The 19,710-nt window shown below is 43.1% G+C and overlaps 1 protein-coding gene across 2 annotated transcripts; it reads left to right on the top strand.

The window, feature by feature from the left end:
* The first annotated feature begins 6,760 nt into the window (after positions 1-6,760).
* Positions 6,761-16,381, top strand: LOC141047119 (uncharacterized). 2 transcript variants are annotated; one of them, XM_073542076.1, is made up of 4 exons: positions 6,761-6,862; positions 7,061-7,151; positions 12,018-12,097; positions 14,822-16,381. In XM_073542076.1, the coding sequence occupies exon 4, from the start codon at positions 14,968-14,970 to the stop codon at positions 15,820-15,822; it is 855 nt and encodes a 284-aa protein (XP_073398177.1). In that variant the 5' UTR covers positions 6,761-6,862; positions 7,061-7,151; positions 12,018-12,097; positions 14,822-14,967; the 3' UTR covers positions 15,823-16,381. The 2 variants fall into 2 exon arrangements, with proteins under 2 accessions (XP_073398177.1, XP_073398179.1); XM_073542078.1 differs by having other exon boundaries at positions 14,819-16,381.
* The last annotated feature ends 3,329 nt before the right edge of the window (positions 16,382-19,710 follow it).

Below are 19,710 nucleotides of genomic sequence, written 5' to 3'. Positions count from 1 at the left end.
CTACTTATACGATGGACTACTTGCTAGAGATGGGGTGCACCTTACGAAGACTGGAAAGCATGTATTTGGAAGTCGCCTTGCTACACTTGTAAGGAGAGCTTTAAACTAGAACAACATGGGAAGGGAAGCAAAAGACCAGAAAAAGCCATACACCTGACAAATGCTATTGAGAACTCTGCTATTAGAAGTGGAAAGGAAGAACAAAGACGAAAGAATCTAATTAATAAAAATATTGGAGAAAGAGAAACCAATCACAAACTAAAATGTTTCTATACTAATGCACAAAGCATGGGCAACAAACAAGGAGAATTGGAACTACTAACACAGGAAAAGAAATATGATGTCATTGGAATCACTGAAACTTGGTGGGACAATACACATGATTGGAATACAAGACTAGAAGGATACAACTTATTTGCAAGAAACAGACTTGATAAACGAGGAGGGGGTGTCGCATTGTATGTTAGTAACGCGTATATCTGCACAGAGATTGAAGCTTCAGAGACTGGGAGTTCTGTGGAAACTGTTTGGGTAAGAATACAAGGACAGAACAATGGAAAGGACACCATTGTAGGCATTTACTACAGGCTGCCTGTGCAAGCTGAAGCTATGGATGAACTCTTTATGCATCAAATGGCCAAGTTCTCCAAAAAATATGACATAGTTGTCATGGGAGATTTCAACTATCCAGACATTTGTTGGGAATCTCTCTCAGGCAAAACTAACAGGTCAAGGAAATTCTTATCCTCTCTTGCTGACAACTTTATCTTCCAAAAGGTAAGGGAGAAAACAAGGGGAACTGCTACCTTGGATCTAATCCTTATAAACAGGGAGGAAATGGTTGAGGAGGTAAAAGTGGCTGGGACCCTAGGAGGTAGCGACCATGCTATTTTAGAATTTTGGATAACTAGAGGCGGAAGACCTGTGAAGACTCAGACGTCAAGGTTAGATTTCAGAAAGGCAGATTTTAAGGGATTCAGAAAGAGAATTGGAGGGATCCAATGGCTGGATATCCTTAAAGACAAAAATGTCCAGGAAGGATGGGAAATCTTGAAAAATGAAATTCTCAAAGCACAGTTGTTAACAATTCCGAAAAGAGGGAAGAATAGGAAGCAGTTAAGGAAACCAGGATGGATGAACACAGAACTTAAGCACATGCTAAAAAGGAAGAAAAAAATGTTTATAAAATGGAAAGAGGGAGGCATATCTAAAGAAGAATATAATGCTGTCTGCAGAACCTGCAGGGCACAAATCAGATTATCTAAAGCTGAAAATGAATTGAGGCTTGCAAGAGATGTCAAAAGCAATAATAAAGGATTTTGGGGATATGTCAAAAGTAAAAGAAAAGTCAAAGATGCTATAGGATTTTTACAGGATGAAAATGATGAATTGGTAAGACAGGATGTTGAGAAGGCTGAACTTTTAAATTCCTATTTTGCATCTGTTTTCTCTCAGAAAGGAAATGTAACATCAACTGTTATTCACTGTCCTATTAAGGGAATAGAAGAATCCAGGATATCTATAAACAGAAAGATAGTGAGGAAACACTTAGCTAGCCTAAATGAATTCAAGTCTCCAGGTCCAGATGAATTACACCCCAGAGTACTGAAGGAGATAGCAGAAGAAATTTTTGAACCCCTCTCTATAATCTTTGAAAATTCTTGGAGAACAGGAGAAGTGCCAGAAGACTGGAGAAGAGCAAATGTTGTTCCTATCTTCAAAAAGGGGAAGAAGGTGGACCCAGGTAACTATAGGCCGGTGAGTCTGACTTCTATACCAGGAAAGATCTTTGAACAAATTATTAAACAACATGTATGTCAATACCTGGATAAGAATGAAGTGGTTAAACAGAGTCAGCATGGGTTTGTAACTAATAAGTCATGTCAGACTAACTTAATTTCCTTCTATGACGGTATCACTGATTGGGTGGATCAAGGAAATGCTGTAGATATAGTATATCTTGACTTCAGCAAAGCATTTGACAAAGTCTCTCATACAATCCTTATTGAAAAAATGATTAAGTATGGAATGGACAAGGCAACTGTTAGGTGGATTCATAACTGGCTTAGTGATCGGACCCAAAGAGTGGTCGTAAATGGCTGCACATCCAGTTGGAAGAATGTCTCAAGTGGGGTACCACAGGGCTCTGTCCTGGGCCCTGTATTGTTCAACATCTTTATCAACGATTTAGATGAAGGAATTGAGGGTAAACTGATTAAATTTGCTGATGACACAAAGCTAGGAGGGATAGCTAATACTAGAGAAGAGAGAGAGAGGATTCAAAAAGATTTAAATAAACTGGAGAAGTGGGCAGCAACTAACAGAATGGTTTTTAACAGGGAGAAATGCAAAGTACTACATCTGGGCAATAAAAATGGAAAAAGCATATATAGAATGGGAGGAATAGGGCTAAGTGACAGCACATGTGAAAAAGACTTGGGTATACTAATAGATCACAGACTGAATATGAGTCAACAGTGTGATGCAGCAGCAAAAAAGGCAAATGCAATTCTAGGATGTATTAACAGAAGCATACAGTCTAGATCACGTGAAGTCATTATTTCCCTCTACTTCTCTTTGGTCAGACCTCATCTGGAATATTGTGTCCAGTTTTGGGCACCACATTTTAAAAAAGACATCAACAAACTGGAGCAAGTTCAGAAAAGAGCGACCAGAATGGTGACCGGTCTGCAAACCCTGTCTTATGAGGAAAGGTTGCAGGATTTGGGAATGTTTAGTTTGCAAAAGAGAAGACTGAGAGGAGACTTAATAGCTGTCTACAAATATCTAAAGGGCTGTCACATTGTAGAAGGATCAACTTTATTCTCATTTGCACAAGGAAAGACTAGAAGCAATGGGATGAAACTGAATGGGAGGAGACACAGATTAGATATTAGAAAAAACTTTTTGACAGTTAGAGTGATCAATGAGTGGAACAGGCTGCCACGAGAAGTGGTGAGTTCTCCTTCAATGGAAGTCTTCAAACAGAGGCTGGACAGACATCTGACTGGGATGATTTAGCGAATCCTGCTTTGAGCAGGGGGTTGGACCAGATGGCCCAGGAGGTCCCTTCCAACTCTACGATTCTATGATTCTATGATTCATATTGGAAACTACTGACACAACTAAATAACACCATTAATAAATAATTTATTTACGGGCAAGAACTTATTCATTCATTTCACATTCATGTTTATTCATTCTTTTATGTGACCTCACTTAATACTTAGTGCTTTTTAATATAATTAATGTATGTAAATGTTTTTTGTTTTTTCATGAACCATAATTTATCTTTGTGTGACAAACTTTCTCATGAACTTTGACATATCGTGCTTTGTTGGAGTGTTTTTTTTTTTTCAAAAAGACTGTATATAAAACGTTCCAAGCTTGACATGTTTATCCGCTATTAGGTTTCGTCCTGAGGAAGACGTCCTGCGTGACTGTGAAATGCATTGACTTTGAAAACCTATTTGAATAAATGTTTTTAAGGAAAATCTCCATCTCCGATCGTCTCCATCAGCAGCGCAGGTACAGATACATTATACCCGGATCAGCTCTTCTGCTCGGTCTTTGGCCCCGGGTCCTGGAGCAGCTGGTTTATGCATTGAGCATGGTGTAAAGGTGCCGCTCCATCAGGTGAGTGTAATACTCCCCTACTCTCATTACATCTGGTTATCAGGTAAGACCCTATTTTTCGCTTGTTTGTTCCTCAGTATCATGACTAAAAGAAATCTCTTTAACACTTTCAGGTCACTTGGATAAAACCAATGAAGGGACTGCTGGGACCGTAACGGGGTCCATCTGAGACCCCAATGCAGAAGCCAAATGTCCTGAGATCTGGACCTGCTGGACCACAAATTGACATTTCTCCAGGTTACCAAATAAATAGTTGTCACGTAGAACCTGGAGACCCTGTCTGACATGCTCAGCATGCTCCTCCAGAGGACGGGAGTAACTCACTATATCATCCAGGAAAATTACCACAAATCTACCAATCAGTGAGAAAAATATAATTACTGACATTGTCACAGACTGCCGGAGCATTGGTTACCCCGAATGGCAGCATCAGGTTTTATATCTGCCCCTCAGGTATATTGAATGTGGTCTTCCATTCGTCCCCCTGACGTACACTTATAAGGTTATATTCCCCTCTCACGTTAAGTTTGTAAAACCATTTAGCTCCAGATAATTGGATAAACAGGTCGGGTATAAGGGGTAAAGGATAGGGAAGGTGAACCGTGACTCACAGGCCCAACCCTGCATCCTTCTACCAAACCCCCCACGGTGACTGGAGAGGAGCATGGCCGTATATGAGCCTCAGCCGGACTCTGGAAGGGAGGAAATAAATGAGATTTGGGCATTTTAGCTCCTGGTGTGGAGTCGACAGCACAATCTTATGCCGCCATATAGTAGACGGCCGGTAACCGGTGAGAATTCCCTCCTGTGTGGGGTCTATTTGTCTCCAGAGAAATCACACGTTACATTCCACACATAACACTGAGTAGAAAAGGCGGCGCGGGGTAATTGTGCCAGTAGTGAGGGGCGAATAATGGCGGGAATGTCACTGACTGAGAAGTCTCCATGGAGCCTCTTCACTCCGGAGATCATGTGACCCCTGACTCCTCCCCTCCTGTGGCCTCATCACAGGTCCTGTGCACAGAGCAGCCATATATGTGGAGTGCGGCTCTGCAGGTGGAGGTATGTGGAGATTCCCCCCATTACTGAGCGCTTTAATGCTAGAAATATATTGCACAGGGGATATCACAGCCAATTCCCACAAGAAGAATCCTGGAAACATCGGCTCATCTTCTTCTCATTCAGGTCTCTACAATATCGGATCCTCTCAGTGAAGATCATCCACAAAAGAGAATTTTCCTGATTTACCCATCAAGGATGGATATGGACAGAGACAAGATGGCGGAGAGGATATTACACCTCACCCTAGAGATCCTCTTCCGTCTCACTGGAGAGGTGAGAGATTCTGATGACGTCACATTACATCATTCTTATCTATGGGAATAACAGATGGACAGAACTGGAGAGGTGAGGATTCTGGAAATGTCTGGAGTGAGATTTATTAATGTGTCTCTCCATAACCAGGATTACACAGTGGTGAAGAAGACCTCTAGTGATCGCTGTCAGGACCCTGTGTCTGAGGGATGTGGAAGACTCCTGAGCCCAATCACGGGACCTCCACCTCACCCCCTGATCCATGAGGACATCAATGACCAGAAGATCCTAGAACTCATCTACAAGATGATTGAGCTGCTGACTGGAGAGGTGACACTGCTGGGAATGCTGGGACATTATACAGTAACACTATGAAGGGATCGGGGGATGACGGTATCATTGTATGTGTCAGGTTCCTATAAGGTGTCAGGATGTCGCTGTCTATTTCTCCATGGAGGAGTGGGTGTATATAGAAGGACACAGAGATCTGTACAAGAACATCATAATGGAGGTTCCCCAGCCCCTCACATCTCCAGGTAATAGACAGGACTAAATACACATGGCCTATAATTATCTGTATCTAGAGAATGAATTCAGTCCCTGTATGTGTTTCCTCCTGATCTATCCAGTAAGAGGACAACACCAGAGATGTCCCTGTCCTCTTCTTCCACAGGACTGTAACCAAGAAGATCCCAGTGCTCCTCAGGATCATCAGGTAGATGGAGAGAAGGTGTCAGGAGATCTCCCCTATGATGTGTAGATGGCTGTGAAGGTCTTGTGCTCAGTCTTGTTTTATCCACCAGTATTATATGTTTTATACTTGTGTAATGAGAACGGTGGAGATGGCAGGATTAGAGCTGATCATAGATGGGACTTCTCCATCTGTCTGTGACTTTTACAATATTTGTTTCCGGTTGAAGATCTGACCTATATTAGTAGTACCAGGGAATACAGGTATGTATAAAATAATAAATCTCCTCATATGTTTCCCTTATTATCTCCAGTAATTGTATTATTACACAGGATTCTTATGATGTTACATCGGATCATCTTCTTCTCATTCAGGTCTCTACAATATCGGATCCTCTCAGTGAAGATCTTCTACAAAAGAAAATATTCCTGATTTACCCATCAAGGATGGATATGGACAGAGACAAGATGGCGGAGAGGATGTTACACCTCACCCTAGAGACCCTCTTCCGTCTCACTGGAGAGGTGAGAGATTCTGATGACGTCACATTACATCATTCTTATCTATGGGAATAACAGATGGACAGAACTGGAGAGGTGAGGACTCTGGGAATGTCTGTAGTGAGATTTATTTATGTGTCTCTCCATAACCAGGATTACACAGTGGTGAAGAAGACCTCTAGTGATCGCTGTCAGGACCCTGTGTCTGAGGGATGTGGAAGACCCCTGAGTCCAAACATGGGGCCTCCACCTCACCCCCTGTTCCATGAGGACATCAATGACCAGAAGATCCTAGAACTTATCTACAAGATGATTGAGCTGCTGACTGGAGAGGTGACACTGCTGGAAATGCTGGGACATTATACAGTAACACTATGAAGGGATTGGGGGGATGACGGTATCATTGTATGTGTCAGGTTCCTATATGGTGTCAGGATGTCGCCGTCTATTTCTCCATGGAGGAGTGGGAGTATTTAGAAGGACACAGAGCTCTGTACAAGGACGTCATAATGGAGGTTCCCCAGCCCCTCACATCACCAGGTAATAGACAGGACTAAATACACACGGCCTATAATTATCTGTATGTAGAGAATGAATTCAGTCCCTGTATGTGTTTCCTCCAGATCTATCCAGTAAGAGGACAACACCAGAGAGATGTCCCCGTCCTCTTCTTCCACAGGACTGTAACCAAGAAGATCCCAGTGCTCCTCAGGATCCTCAGGTAGATGGAGAGAAGGTGTCAGGAGATCTCCCCTATGATGTGTAGACGGCTGTGAAGGTCTTGTGCTCAGTCTTGTTTTATCCACCAGTATTATATGTTTTATACTTGTGTAATGAGAACGGTGGAGATGGCAGGATTAGAGCTGATCATAGATGGGACTTCTCCATCTGTCTGTGACTTTTACAATATTTGTTTCAGGGTGAAGATCTGACCCATATTAATACTACAGAGACATATGTGAGGGGTGATGAGTGGTGTAAAGAGGTGATTCCCACATATGACTGCCCAGGTGAGTAGTAACCACTGAATGCAGAGAAGTCACAGATTCCTCTCAGTCACCGGCTGTGGCTGCTTTATCGGTGGTGTAGTCCGGCCGTATTGCCATGGTCACCATTTTGCCTCTAGACCACAACATTCTCCTCCACCCAAAACTGTTGAAATGACTTTGGGCATTGAAAGCCCTTTTCTATAGAACTTACAACCTGGAGGATCCACCTACTCCCTGGGTTGAGGAGACGCTGACCGTTACCTGCCCAGATCTGTAACTATAAAGCCAATTGACAGTGTACATAGAATGTGCTGACAGGTTAGAAAATCAGTTGAAGAAAAATCTTATGCTGGGCCTGTAAGAGAAAGCGGAGGGTAATGATGCTGTTCGCTTCCTAGAACCCTGAGATCTTATCGGATGAATCTTCTCTCCCTTCTGTACTGCTGAATGTCTCATGGTCCCTACAAGACCAGGTCCAGTCTTTCTGGCCAAACTTCACTTATATGATCGACAACATTAAGTGTACTGTGACACCTGCGCTGATTGGGTGCTGGGCATCACTTGTCATTCCACCGCATCGCAGTCTCAATGCAGCGAGTGCCAACATCGCTGGAAGGGAGCCAGATGGGCAGGTGAGTATAAGCTTTATCATTTTATCGGGGACGAACATTTAGTTTAAGAAATGCTTGTCCTAGTACTGGACAACCTCTTTAACCCCTTTACCCCCAAGGGTTATTTGCATGTTACTGACAGGGATAATTTTACAATTCTGACCACTGTCCCTTTATGAGGAGGTAACTCTGAAACGCTTCCATGGATCCTGGTGATTCTGACATTGTTTTCTCGTGACATATTGTACTTCATGTTAGTGGTAAAATTTAATTCATATAACTTGCGTTTATTTGTGAAAAATGGAAATTTGACGAAAATTTAGAAAATTTCACAATTTTCCAACTTTGAATTTTTGCGCCCTTAAATCACAGATATGTCACACAAAATACTTAAGAAGTAACATTTCCCACATGTTTACTTTACATCAGCACAATTTTGGAACCAATATTTTTTTTTGTTAGGAAGTTATAAGGGTTAAAAGTTGATCAGCGATTTCTCATTATTACAACACCATTTTTTTTCAGGGGCCACATCACATTTGAAGTAACTTTGAGGGGTCTATATGATAGAAAATACCCAAAAGTGACACCATTCTAAAAACTGCACCCATGAAGGTGCTCAAAACCACATTCAAGAAGTTTATTAACCCTTCAGGTGCTTCACAGGAATTTTTTGAATCTTTAAAAAATGAACATTTAACTTTTTTCACAATAAAATTACTTCAGGTCCATTTTTTTTTATTTTAACAAGGGTAACAAGGAGAAATTGGACCATAAAAGTTATTGTGCAATTTGTCTTGAGTAGGCTGTTACCTGATATGTTGGGTGGAACCACTGTTTCGGCGCATGGCAGAGCTCAGAAGGGAAGGAGCGCCGTTTAACTTTTTCAGAGCAAAATTGGCTGGAATTGAGATCAGACGCCATGTTGCGTTTGGAGAGCCCCTGATGTGCCCAAACAGTGGAAACCCCCCACAAGTGACCCCATTTTGGAAACTAGACCCCCAAGGGACTTATCTAGATGCGTGGTGAGATCTTTGAACCCCCAAGCGCTTCACAGAAGTGTATAACGTACAGCCGTAAAATTATAAAATCATATTTTTTCCACAAAAATGATCTTTTCACCCCAATATTTATCTTCCTAAGGGAAACAGGACCACAATAGTTATTGTGTAATTTGTCTTGAGTACGCAGATACCCCATATGTGGGGGTAAACCACTGTGTGGGTGCATGGCAGAGCTCAGAAGGGAAGGAGCGCCGTTTGACTTTTTCAACGCGAAATTGGCTGGAATTGAAATCATACGCCATGTTGCATTTGGAGAGCCCCTGATGTGCCTGAACAATGGAAACCCCCCACAAGTGACCCCATTTTGGAAACTAGACCCCCCAAGGAACTTATCTAGATGTTTAGTGAGCATTTTGAACCCCCAAGTGCTTCACAGAAGCTTATAACGCCCTGGCGTGAAAATAAAAAAATCATATTTTTTCAACAAACATGATCTTTTAGTCCCCAATTATTTTATTTTTCCAAGGGTAAGAGGAGAAATTGGACCCCAAAAGTTGTCCAATTTGTCCTGAGTACGCTGGTACCCCATATGTGGTAGAAAACAATTGTATGGGCACACGTCATGGCTCGGAAGGGAAGTAGTGACATTTTTTACTGCAGACTTTGATGGAATGGTCTGCGGTTGTCATGTCCCGTTTGGAGAGCCCCTGATGTGCCTAAACAGTGGAACCCCCCACAAGTGACCCCATTTTGGAAACTAGACCCCCCAAGGAACTTATCTAGATGTGTGGTGAGCACTTTGAACCCACAAGTGCTACACAAAATTTCATAACGTAGAGCCATAAAAATAAATAAATCATATTTTTTTTTCCACAAAAATGATTTTTCACCCCCAATTTTTTATTTTTGCAAGGGTAACAGGAGAAATTGGACCCCAAAAGTTGTTGTGCAATTTGTCCTGAGCAGGCTGATACCCTATATGTGGGGGTAGTCACTGTTTGGGCACATGGCAGAGCTTGTAAGGGAAGGAGCACCGTTTGACTTTTTCAACGCAGAATTGGCTGGAATTGAGATCAGACGCCATGTCACGTTTGGAGAGCACCTGATGTGCCCAAACAGTGGAAACCCCCAATTCTAACTCCAACCCGAACCCCAACACACCCCTAACCCTAATCTCAGCCCTAACCCTAATGGGAAAATGGAAATAAATACATTTTTTTATTTTATTATTTTTCCCTAACTAAGGGGGTGATAACGGGGGGTTTGATTTACTATTTATGGCGGTTTTTATGTTTGGCAGCTGTCACACGCTAAAAAATGCTTTTTATTGTAAAAATAGATTTTGCATCACCACATTTTGAGAGCTATAACTTTTCCTTATTTTGACCCACCGAGTCATGTGATGTCTTATTTTTTGCGGGACGAGTTGACATTTTTATTGGTACCATTTACAGGCACGTGACATTTTTTGATCGCTTTTTATTCCAATTTTTGGGAAGCAGAATGAACAAAAACCAGCATTTCATTAATTTCTTTTGGGGGGCGTTTATACCGTTCCATGTGTGGTAAAATTGATAAAGCGGTTTTATTCTTCGGATCAGTACGATTGCAGCAATACCTGATTTATTTTTTGTTATGTTTTGGCGCTTTTATACAATAAAAACAATTTTATATAAATAATTGTTTCTGCATCTGCGAGCTATAACTTTTTACTTTTTTCGCTGATGATGCTGTATGGCGGCTCATTTTTTGCGGAACCATGGATATTTATATCCGTCTTTTTGATTGCGCGTTATTGCACTTTTTGTTCGGTGGTATGATGATAAAGCATTGTTTTTTGCCTTTTTTGAAGGGGTTCACTAAAGGGGTTAACTAGTGGGACAGTTTTATAGGGCGGGTCGTTACGGACACGGCAATACTAAATATATGTACTTTTGTTTTTTGTTATTTACAAAAAAAAGAAATTATTAGGAAATTTTTTTAAAATTTATTTAGGAATTTTCTAAAAATTATTTTTACGCGTTTTTTTTTCTTTATTACGTTGTCCCAGGGGGGGACATCACTATACAGTGTCAGATCGCTGATCTGACATTTTGCAATGCACTGTGTCATCAGCGATCTGACAGGCAGTGCAGGTGGCTTCTCAGCGCCTGCTCTCAGCAGGCACTGAGAAGCCACCTCCCTTCAGGACCCAGAACACCCCCGTGGCCATCTTGGATCCAGGGGCCTGAAGTGAGGAGGCCCTCAGAACAACACGAGCACATTGCTTTGTTCTGAGGGTCTCAGGGAAGCGCACAGGGAGCCCGCTCCCTGCACGATTCTCCCTTATGCTCCGGGAAAATCTGCGATCATATTTGATCGCAGTGTGATGGGGGTTATTGTGCTGGGAGCGGTCTGTGACCGCTCCTGGCACTTAGTGCCGGTTGACATCTGTGATAATCGCCCCGTGGGCGCAGCTGATCGCAATGGCATACTATCCCAATCGGTCATACGGGTCCGGGTTACCTGGATGGGATAGTACGTCATATGTCAGGAAGGGGTTAAGAAATACTATAGATATGTGCTAAATACACTAAATGACACTGATATATGCATTACTAAACGTCTATGTGTATGGCTGGGCAGAGTAGTCAGGGGCACCCATACACTTAAGGAGATGATTAAATCGATAATGAAGCCATACTGTGTCATGGATATATACTGTGTAGGATGATGCAGAGTCAGCAGCGTTCAGGCCGGCTGCGCTGATCCTAACACCTGCTTGAAAAGGAAAGAGCTGCCGCCCTATGTCTGCGTGATGTCACTATACTGCGGGCTCTTCTATTGCAGAAAAGAGTGATATTATCCAATGCGTTTCTGAGGCTTCGGTGTCTTTCATCAGGGATCCCTTCTTTTTTGCAACAGAAGAGAGCCGGCAGTGTAGTGACATCACGCAGACATAGGGCGGCAGCTTTTTCCTTTTCAAGCAGGTGGCAGGAACATAGTGCAAATCCAGGACACAGTACGGCTTCATAATCATGATCACCTCCTTAAGTGTACGTGTGCCCCAGCCTGCTCTACCCAGCCATACATGTAGACGTTCAGTAATTCATAGATCAGGGTCATCTGTGTATGTAGCGCATATCTGCTGTATATATTTACTGCATTTCTACACGTTAAGCCATAGAGCAGGCAGGTGCTGTATGCAGATTCTTGACCCTGTCACGCAGTGGTAATGCCAGTGCATTCATCAAATTTACGTCCCTGTAATATACATTTATTCCCGCCTGCAGGAGATGTGTTGAATAGAAAAAATAAAGACGCGCACTCGTGCTGTAGGAGGAGGTGCTGACTGAACGTGGATATACCACAGGTAAAAGTCAACGGGTAGACAGTGGCACTCAAAATTGAATGTCACTTGCATCAGAGTCATTAAAGGAATTATTATGATTTTTATTAATTTTTTTTCAATAAATCAAGAAAAGTGAAAAAACACCGCAAACAGAGATCAGATTCCAAACATGAGTATTACACGGTTACGTTTCGACCTATACCTAGGTCTTTCTCAAACCATACTGCAAGATAAACATGCAAAGAAAAATTATTTACCACACTAAACAAAGTGATCAAGATAATGTACAAAAGGCTAGAGACATAGTGGACATAAATATATACAAAATTAATAAAATTTAAAAAGGGTGTATGCTGAAAAACCCTATAGATACAAAATATATAAACGTCTATATGTGCACACATAGGACTACACATGGATCTGCGCAATAACAGGAATGCAGTGTAAGACAAGAAGATGGTCATAGGAGATATTGCAGACTATTGGCAAACAAATATACAGTACTAATCATAATGTGCTTGGATAAATGGTAAACGAAGCTGGGTGGTGGAGAAAGGAAAGTATAGCAAACATGAGATACTAACCTCAATAGGAGTGTCAAGGTATATGGAAAGAGGACAATTTTTCAGAGTCCCAAAGTAAGGGCTGTGGGAAAAAAAAAAAAAAGGAGAGATCATAAGAAAAAAGGAACAGAGGGTAAGCAAGGCGCCAGGGGGTGCTGCTGTACTGACCTGTGGCAAGAGAGCGGCCTCCTCCCAGCCTCATAGTGACTCTCAACATATATAAACCGAGGCATTCTTGCCTCCACCCACAACACTGCAGATCCCTGCCGCTCTCTTGCAAACTCATCTGACAGAAAATATTGGAGCTTACGATAGTTTAGATTGTGACGTCACCGAGCCCCATACTCTAATTACCCCAGAGAGGTTTCACCACTAGCTGCTCATTTATTACTGATGGAGACTGTGGAGTTAGGCAATAATACATCTACTGAAATGATCAATCTTCAGTTTTCGACTACAGTAGTTAGTGCCCAAAATGCTGATTTAACCACTTCCTGCAGCCAGTTTTGTCTTCCTAATCAGACCCCAATTTTCAAATCTGACATGTATCAATTTATGTGGTGATAACTGTGAAATTCTTCACAAAGGATAATAGGAAACAAATTGACATTACAAGTTATTTTCCAACTTCTCTTGAATGCGACAAAACCCTATATACGGTTGTACACTACTGTCTTGGCACATGGCAGGGTTAAGAAGGGAAAGAGCGCCATTTAGCTGTATGAAGGCAAATTTTGCTGGAATAGTTTGCCGACAAAATTTATTGGGGGCATTGTACGTGGTCAATTGGCAGCTCAAAAGATGTCCACCATGAAGAGGCTTGGCGCTATCTACTCCATTTTCCAGATCCAAGGGATTGTCTTGCTCATCACCCTTTAACCCTTCTACATGGATCTGGACTTACACAAAGACCCCTAGGCTTGGGCGATGGTGTTACCTGCTGTTTTGTGGTGTGAAATAGCAAGAAGAATAGATGTCGAGTCAGGACCAGGAGAGGAGAGAAAATAAAAAGTTATAAGATGCAAGAGTAGTCCGTAAACAGAGCGGGTTCATAACAGGAAGCAAATGCACAAGCCGGGAGCTGAGCACCGAGGACTGAACCGGAGCAGGCCAACGCTGTATCTGACAGCCTTCGGTAATATGCTTCAAGCTTTAGTACGGTGCGGTGCTTTCCAATTGGCTGAAGCAGGGAGCAGATAACTTCACCTGGACAGCACCCACACATACTGCCAGACTGGCCGGTACTACTGGTCCCAGGCACCCTAATCTTAGTGGCTGAACAGTGCCTGTGCCGCCTACAGCTTCTGTTTCTAATGTCGCATCCATCACCGGTGCTGCCTGCAGAATGAATAAGATGGCACCTGGTGACAGAAGCAGACGTCACAGGAGCAGATCCTGGAGAAAATGGGACATACCGTTTGCGGAAGTCTCAATATGACAAAATGTCAGAAATCCAGAGCAGTAGAAATCCTCATAAAGTGACTACATTTTGGAAATTATAACCCTTGGTCAATTAATCTACAAGAGTAGTGACTATTTTGACTTCACAGGGACTTTGCGGAAATTAGCACACAGGGGATGTTGGAGAGTGAAGATTAGAAATATGCCATATTATTGCCCAGCACATAATGCCCGGATTGTGCTCCACTAGACACGCACATAGAAAACTAAGTGGGTCCTTCTCATTGCAGTGATGCCAAATACAGGGATGGTAAATGTGGTTTAGGTACACTGCAAAGCTCAGAAGCGAGGGGGAGATTTGACTTGGAAAGAGTGCATTTTGCTGGCTTTGTTTATGGAAGCCATGTTGCTTTTCAAGAGTCTTTGAGCCATTAATAATGTGGACATCTGTTTTTTCAATGACAGATGATGGACCTGAGTGGGAACTTGTTTTATGTGAGATGAGTAGGAGTTGTTATTGGTGGTATTTTCGCCTACATATCATTGATGGGTTGCTTTTTATTTATTATATTTGGGAGGCAGAATGAACAAACAGTTGAACACCACACTCTACTGGTTCATCCTCTAACTTTTTGTATTAGACTGTGAACTGTCATTGACTTAGACAGTCATTCAATAATTTTACATAACTTGCCATTTTTACAGACAGTTTAAGTAGCCATTTTCAAAAATATAAAATTCTAGGATATTATATTCAAAATAATTGTTTTTTTCTTAGCAGATGACTCTACCAGGAGATCAGGACAGCTGATATCTTCAATTTTTAAATCAGATGATCGCAAAATCCCACAGGATGCAACTGAAGTCATTGCCATTGCTCCAGATATACCAGCATCCCTTTACAGTAAAGATCTGTCATCTGATCCTATGAAACAGGTCCCATCTTCTGATTCATTACTGACTACTAAGGAAAATCAAAGTCACAAAAGAGGCATTAAAAAACAAACTGCTCCTAAAGCAAAGAAGTCATTTTCACATTCAGAATATAGAAATAGTTTTCCCCTCAAAAAGTCGTTTCTTAAACATCAACAAAATCACACAACGGAGAAGAGATTTTCTTGCTCCAAGTGTGGGAAATGCTTTAACTGGAATTCAGAACTTGTTAGGCATGAGAGAACTCACACAGAGGAGAAACATTTTTCCTGTTCAGAATGTGGGAAATATTTTAAACATAAACCTAATCTTGTTAGACACCAGAGAACTCACACAGGGGAGAAGCCTTTTTCCTGTTCAGAATGTGGGAAGTATTTTAACCAGAGATCATCTTTGGTTAAGCACCAGAGAATTCACACAGGGGAGAAGCCTTTTTCCTGTTCTGAATGTGGGAAATGTTTTATACAGAAATCAGATTTTGTTAATCACCAGAGAACTCACACACGGGAGAAGCCTTTTTGCTGTTCAGAATGTGGGATGTGTTTTCACCAGAAATCAAGTCTAGTTATTCACCAGAGAACTCACACAGGGGAGAAGCCTTTTTCCTGTTCAGAATGTGGGAAGTGTTTTAACCAGAATTCAGATTTGGTTAATCACCATAGAACTCACACAGGGGAGAAGCCGTTTTCCTGTTCAGAATGTGGGCAGTGTTTTATCCAGAATTCAGATTTGGTTAATCACCATAGAACTCACACAAGGGAGAAGCCTTTTTCCTGTTCAGAATGTGGGAAATGGTTTACACATAAATCAAATGTTGTTAGGCACCAGAGAACTCACACAAGGGAGTAGCCATTTTCCTGTTCATAATAATAATAATAATCGTTATTTATATAGCGCCAACATATTCCACAGCGTTGACAGTTTAACAGTTTCAAACACAACAGTCGTAACAACGTTAACAATAATACAATAATTAAAGCAAAATAAAACGACCCTGCTCATGAGAGCTTACAATCTACAGGGTGGGCCATTTATATGGATACACCTAGATAAAATGGGAATGCTTGGTGACCCAGAGCGGCTCACTGAATTTGCAGAATGGGCAAAGCAAAAATTGGAACAGGACCCTCAGTTTACACAGAACATTATGTTCAGTGATGAGGCAAACTTTTTTGGGTGGGCCATTTATATGGATACACCTAAATAAAACAGGAATGGTGACAGTTTTCTTGCTTATGGTGTCTTGCATTGAAATCTGCTGCAATGACCCCGGTACTGCGTTCAACAGACATCAACACAATTTCTATCAGCTCCTCACGTGTTAACCTTTGCAACATGTCAATGGCTGTAAACAAAGAGAAACTTGAAAATAACTCATGAAAGAATAAAGTTATGTTAAAACCAAGAACACTATTGTTTTTCTTGTGAAATTCTCAATAAGTTTGATGTGTCACATGACCCTCTTCCCATTGAAAAAAATAAAGTTGGATCCAAAATGGCCACCATGGTCACCACCCATCTTGAAAAGTTTTCCACCTCCCATATACTAATGTGCCACAAACAGGAAGCTGATATCACCAACCATTCCCATTTTATTTAGGTGTATCCATATAAATGGCCCACCCTGTACAATGAGGTGAGGGAGATACAAAGTACAGGTGTGTATTTACAATGATAGTCCAGTCATCTTGAGGGAGTGGCGGTTAGATAGAGATAGTGAATTGGCTACATACGCACACTTACAAATAAAATGGTTTTTGATTAGGGAATGTGATAGGCTGCTCTGAACAAATGTGTTTTGAGGGAATGCCTAAAACTGGGCAAGTTGTGGCTGGTCCAAATTTCTTGTGGTAGAGCATTCTAGAGGATTGGCGCAACAAGGGAGAAATCTTGGAGTTGGGAGTGGGAGGTACGGATTAGTGCAGAGGTTAGTCAAAAGTCATTTAAAGAGCACAGCGATCGGCTAGGCCGATAGACAGAAATGAAGCAGGAGATGTAAGGGGGTGCCGCACTGTGGAGAACTTTGTGGGTGAGAACAAGTATTTTGAATTGGATCCTATAATGAATGGGCAGCCAGTATAACGACTGGCGAAGAGCAGACGCGTCCGAGTACCTATTAGCCAGATGGACAACCCTGGCTTCTGCATTAAGGATGGATTGGAGAGGGGAAAGTCAAGTGAGGGGGAGGCCAATTAATAGAGCATTACAGTAGACCAGGCGGGAGTGTATCAGGGCGACAGTGAGGGTTTCTATTGTTTCCATGTTGAGAAAAGTGCGGATTCTAGAGATGCTCTTTAGGTGTAAGCGGCAAGAGCGGGCAAGAGATTGTATATGGGAGGTGACGGAGAGATTGGTGTCAAACATAACACCCAGACAGCACGCCTGCTGCTGGGGTATAATTATAGTGCCACCCACGGAGAGGGAAATGTCAGATTTCAGGAGTTTAGTAGACAGTGGGAGCGGAAGAGTTCAGTTTTGGAAAGGTTGAGTTTCAGATAGAGAGCGGACATGATGTTGGAGACTGTGGACAGACAGTCACTGGCGTTCTGTAGTACAGCGGGGGTAAGGTCAGGGGATGACATGTATAGTTGTGTGTCATCAGCATAAAGATGGTACTGAAACCCAAATCTGCTTATAGTCTATCCAATTGGGGCCGTGTAGAGAGAGAAGCAAAGGGGGCCAAGTACTGAGCCCTGAGGTACCCCAACAGTGAGAGGAAGAGGAGATAAAGTGGAGCCAGCGAACAAAACACTGAAGGAGCGGTCAGAGAGATAGGAAGAGAACCAGGAGAGAGCAGTGTCATTAATGCCTTGTGACTGGAGTCTAGAGAGTAGGAGATGGTGGTCAACAGTGTCGAAAGTTGCAGAAAGGTAAAGAAAAATGAGCAGAGAGTGGTCACCGTTACATTTTGCCATCAGAAGGTTATTGGTCACTTTAATGAGTGCAGTTTCTGTCGAATGTAGGGGGCAGAAGCCGGACTGTGAAGGGTCTAGAAGGGAGTGAATGGAGAGGTAACAGGTTAGGTGGGAGTAGACCATGCGCTTCAAGAGTTTAGAGATGAAGGGGAGATTGGAGACTGGTCTGTAGTTGTTTGTGGAGGATGGGTCGAGAGCGGGTTCCTTTAATAATGGAATAATGATAGTGTGTTTGAAAGAGGAAGGGAAAATGTCCGAGGAGAGGGAGAGATTAAAGATTGTAGTTGGGTGGCTTGTGACGTCTAGAGAGAGAGACTGGAGTAGATGTGAGGGAATGGGGTCAGTAGTTCACGTAGTTGCACAAGAAGAGAGGAGCCTGGAGACGACTTCTTCTGTGATGGGATCAAATGTGGAGAGTGAGCCAGGGGAAATGCAGGGAGGGATGAGACTCACAGCACCTGGTGTCTGGGAGCGGATTTCCTGATGTATTATCTATTTTCTCTGTAAAGTGGGAGGCCAGGTCATCAGCACAAATGTCTGTGATAAGGGCTTGTGCTTTCGGCCTGAGGAGGGAGTGAAAGGGGTCAAAAAGTTTCTTGGGGTTGTCGGATAGTGAGGAGATCTGGGTGGTGAAGTAGGGCTGATTGGCGAGGTGAAGGTCAGAGCTATAGGTTCTTAACATAAATTTGAAGTGGATGAAGTCTTCTGGTGGGAGAGTTTTCCTCCATAAGGGATGGTGGACCAGGGTTGGAGAAGATGTCCCCTAAAATCAGTAGGAGTAGGAAGATAAAGAGCAAGTAGTTATTGGAATTGTCAGAAGTTTTTTTGTGCGATGTGTTTAGGCAAGATGGGCTGAGGTTTTTCAGGAAGTTGAGAATTGCATGGGAGCTGTACATGCAGTGGCGGATTATAATGAGGTCAATTTGGGCAGTTGCCCCGGGCCCAGTGGGGTTAAGGGGCCCACAGCCCAGGCCAGTAAATTGCCCCATTATAATCCGCCACCGGGCAGGGCCAGATTATAGGCAGGGCAGGCGGGGTTTCAGCCCCGGGGCCCCCACCACAAGAGCTTCTAAGGGGGCCCCCACCACATTCCTGCTGGCTGCTGCAATGGCACTCCATCTTCTCCCCACCTAAAAGTGAGTGACCGTGGGGGCGGCATTATGTGCTCTGCTACCAGCAGCATCTACAAGTAGCGTGAACGCTGATGCTGCTGGTAGCGTGCAAAGGCTTGTGATGAGATCACAGGAGGGAAGGTGTCAGGGCCCCCGATCATGTGACCCCTGTCTCCTCCCCTCCTGTGACCTCATCACAGGTCCTGTGCGCACAGCACAGAGCACTGAGAGCAGCCATGTATGTGGAGTGTGGCTCTGCGGGTGGAGGTCGGTGCTGGAGGCCCCATTATTCTCTATGTGGAGTGCGGCTCTGCGGGTGGAGGTCGGTGCTGGAGGCTCCATTATTCTCTATGTGGAGTGTGGCTCTGCGGGTGGAGGTCGGTGCTGGAGGCTCCATTATTCTCTATGTGGAGTGTGGCTCTGCGGGTGGAGGTCGGTGCCGGAGGCTCCATTATTCTCTATGTGGAGTGCGGCTCTGCGGGTGGAGGTCGGTGCTGGAGGCTCCATTATTCTCTATGTGGAGTGCGGCTCTGCGGGTGGAGGTCAGTGCCGGAGGCTCCATTATTCTCTATGTGGAGTGTGGCTCTGCGGGTGGAGGTCGGTGCTGGAGGCTCCATTATTCTCTATATGGAGTGCGGCTCTGCGGGTGGAGGTCGGTGCTGGAGGCCCCATTATTCTCTATGTGGAGTGCGGCTCTGCGGGTGGAGGTC

Source organism: Dendrobates tinctorius, unplaced genomic scaffold (genome assembly GCF_039654945.1).
Source record: "Dendrobates tinctorius isolate UK_male_01 unplaced genomic scaffold, ASM3965494v1 ptg000126l, whole genome shotgun sequence".
NCBI lineage: Eukaryota > Metazoa > Chordata > Amphibia > Anura > Dendrobatidae > Dendrobates > Dendrobates tinctorius.
The sequence above is the reverse complement of the archived record's forward strand: the minus strand, read 5'-3'. Positions and strand labels throughout refer to the sequence as shown.

Bases quoted from the DNA above. Each gene is read 5' to 3' on its own strand.
- LOC141047119 (XM_073542076.1), top strand. From the start codon at position 14,968: ATGAAACAGGTCCCATCTTCTGATTCATTACTGACTACTAAGGAAAAT.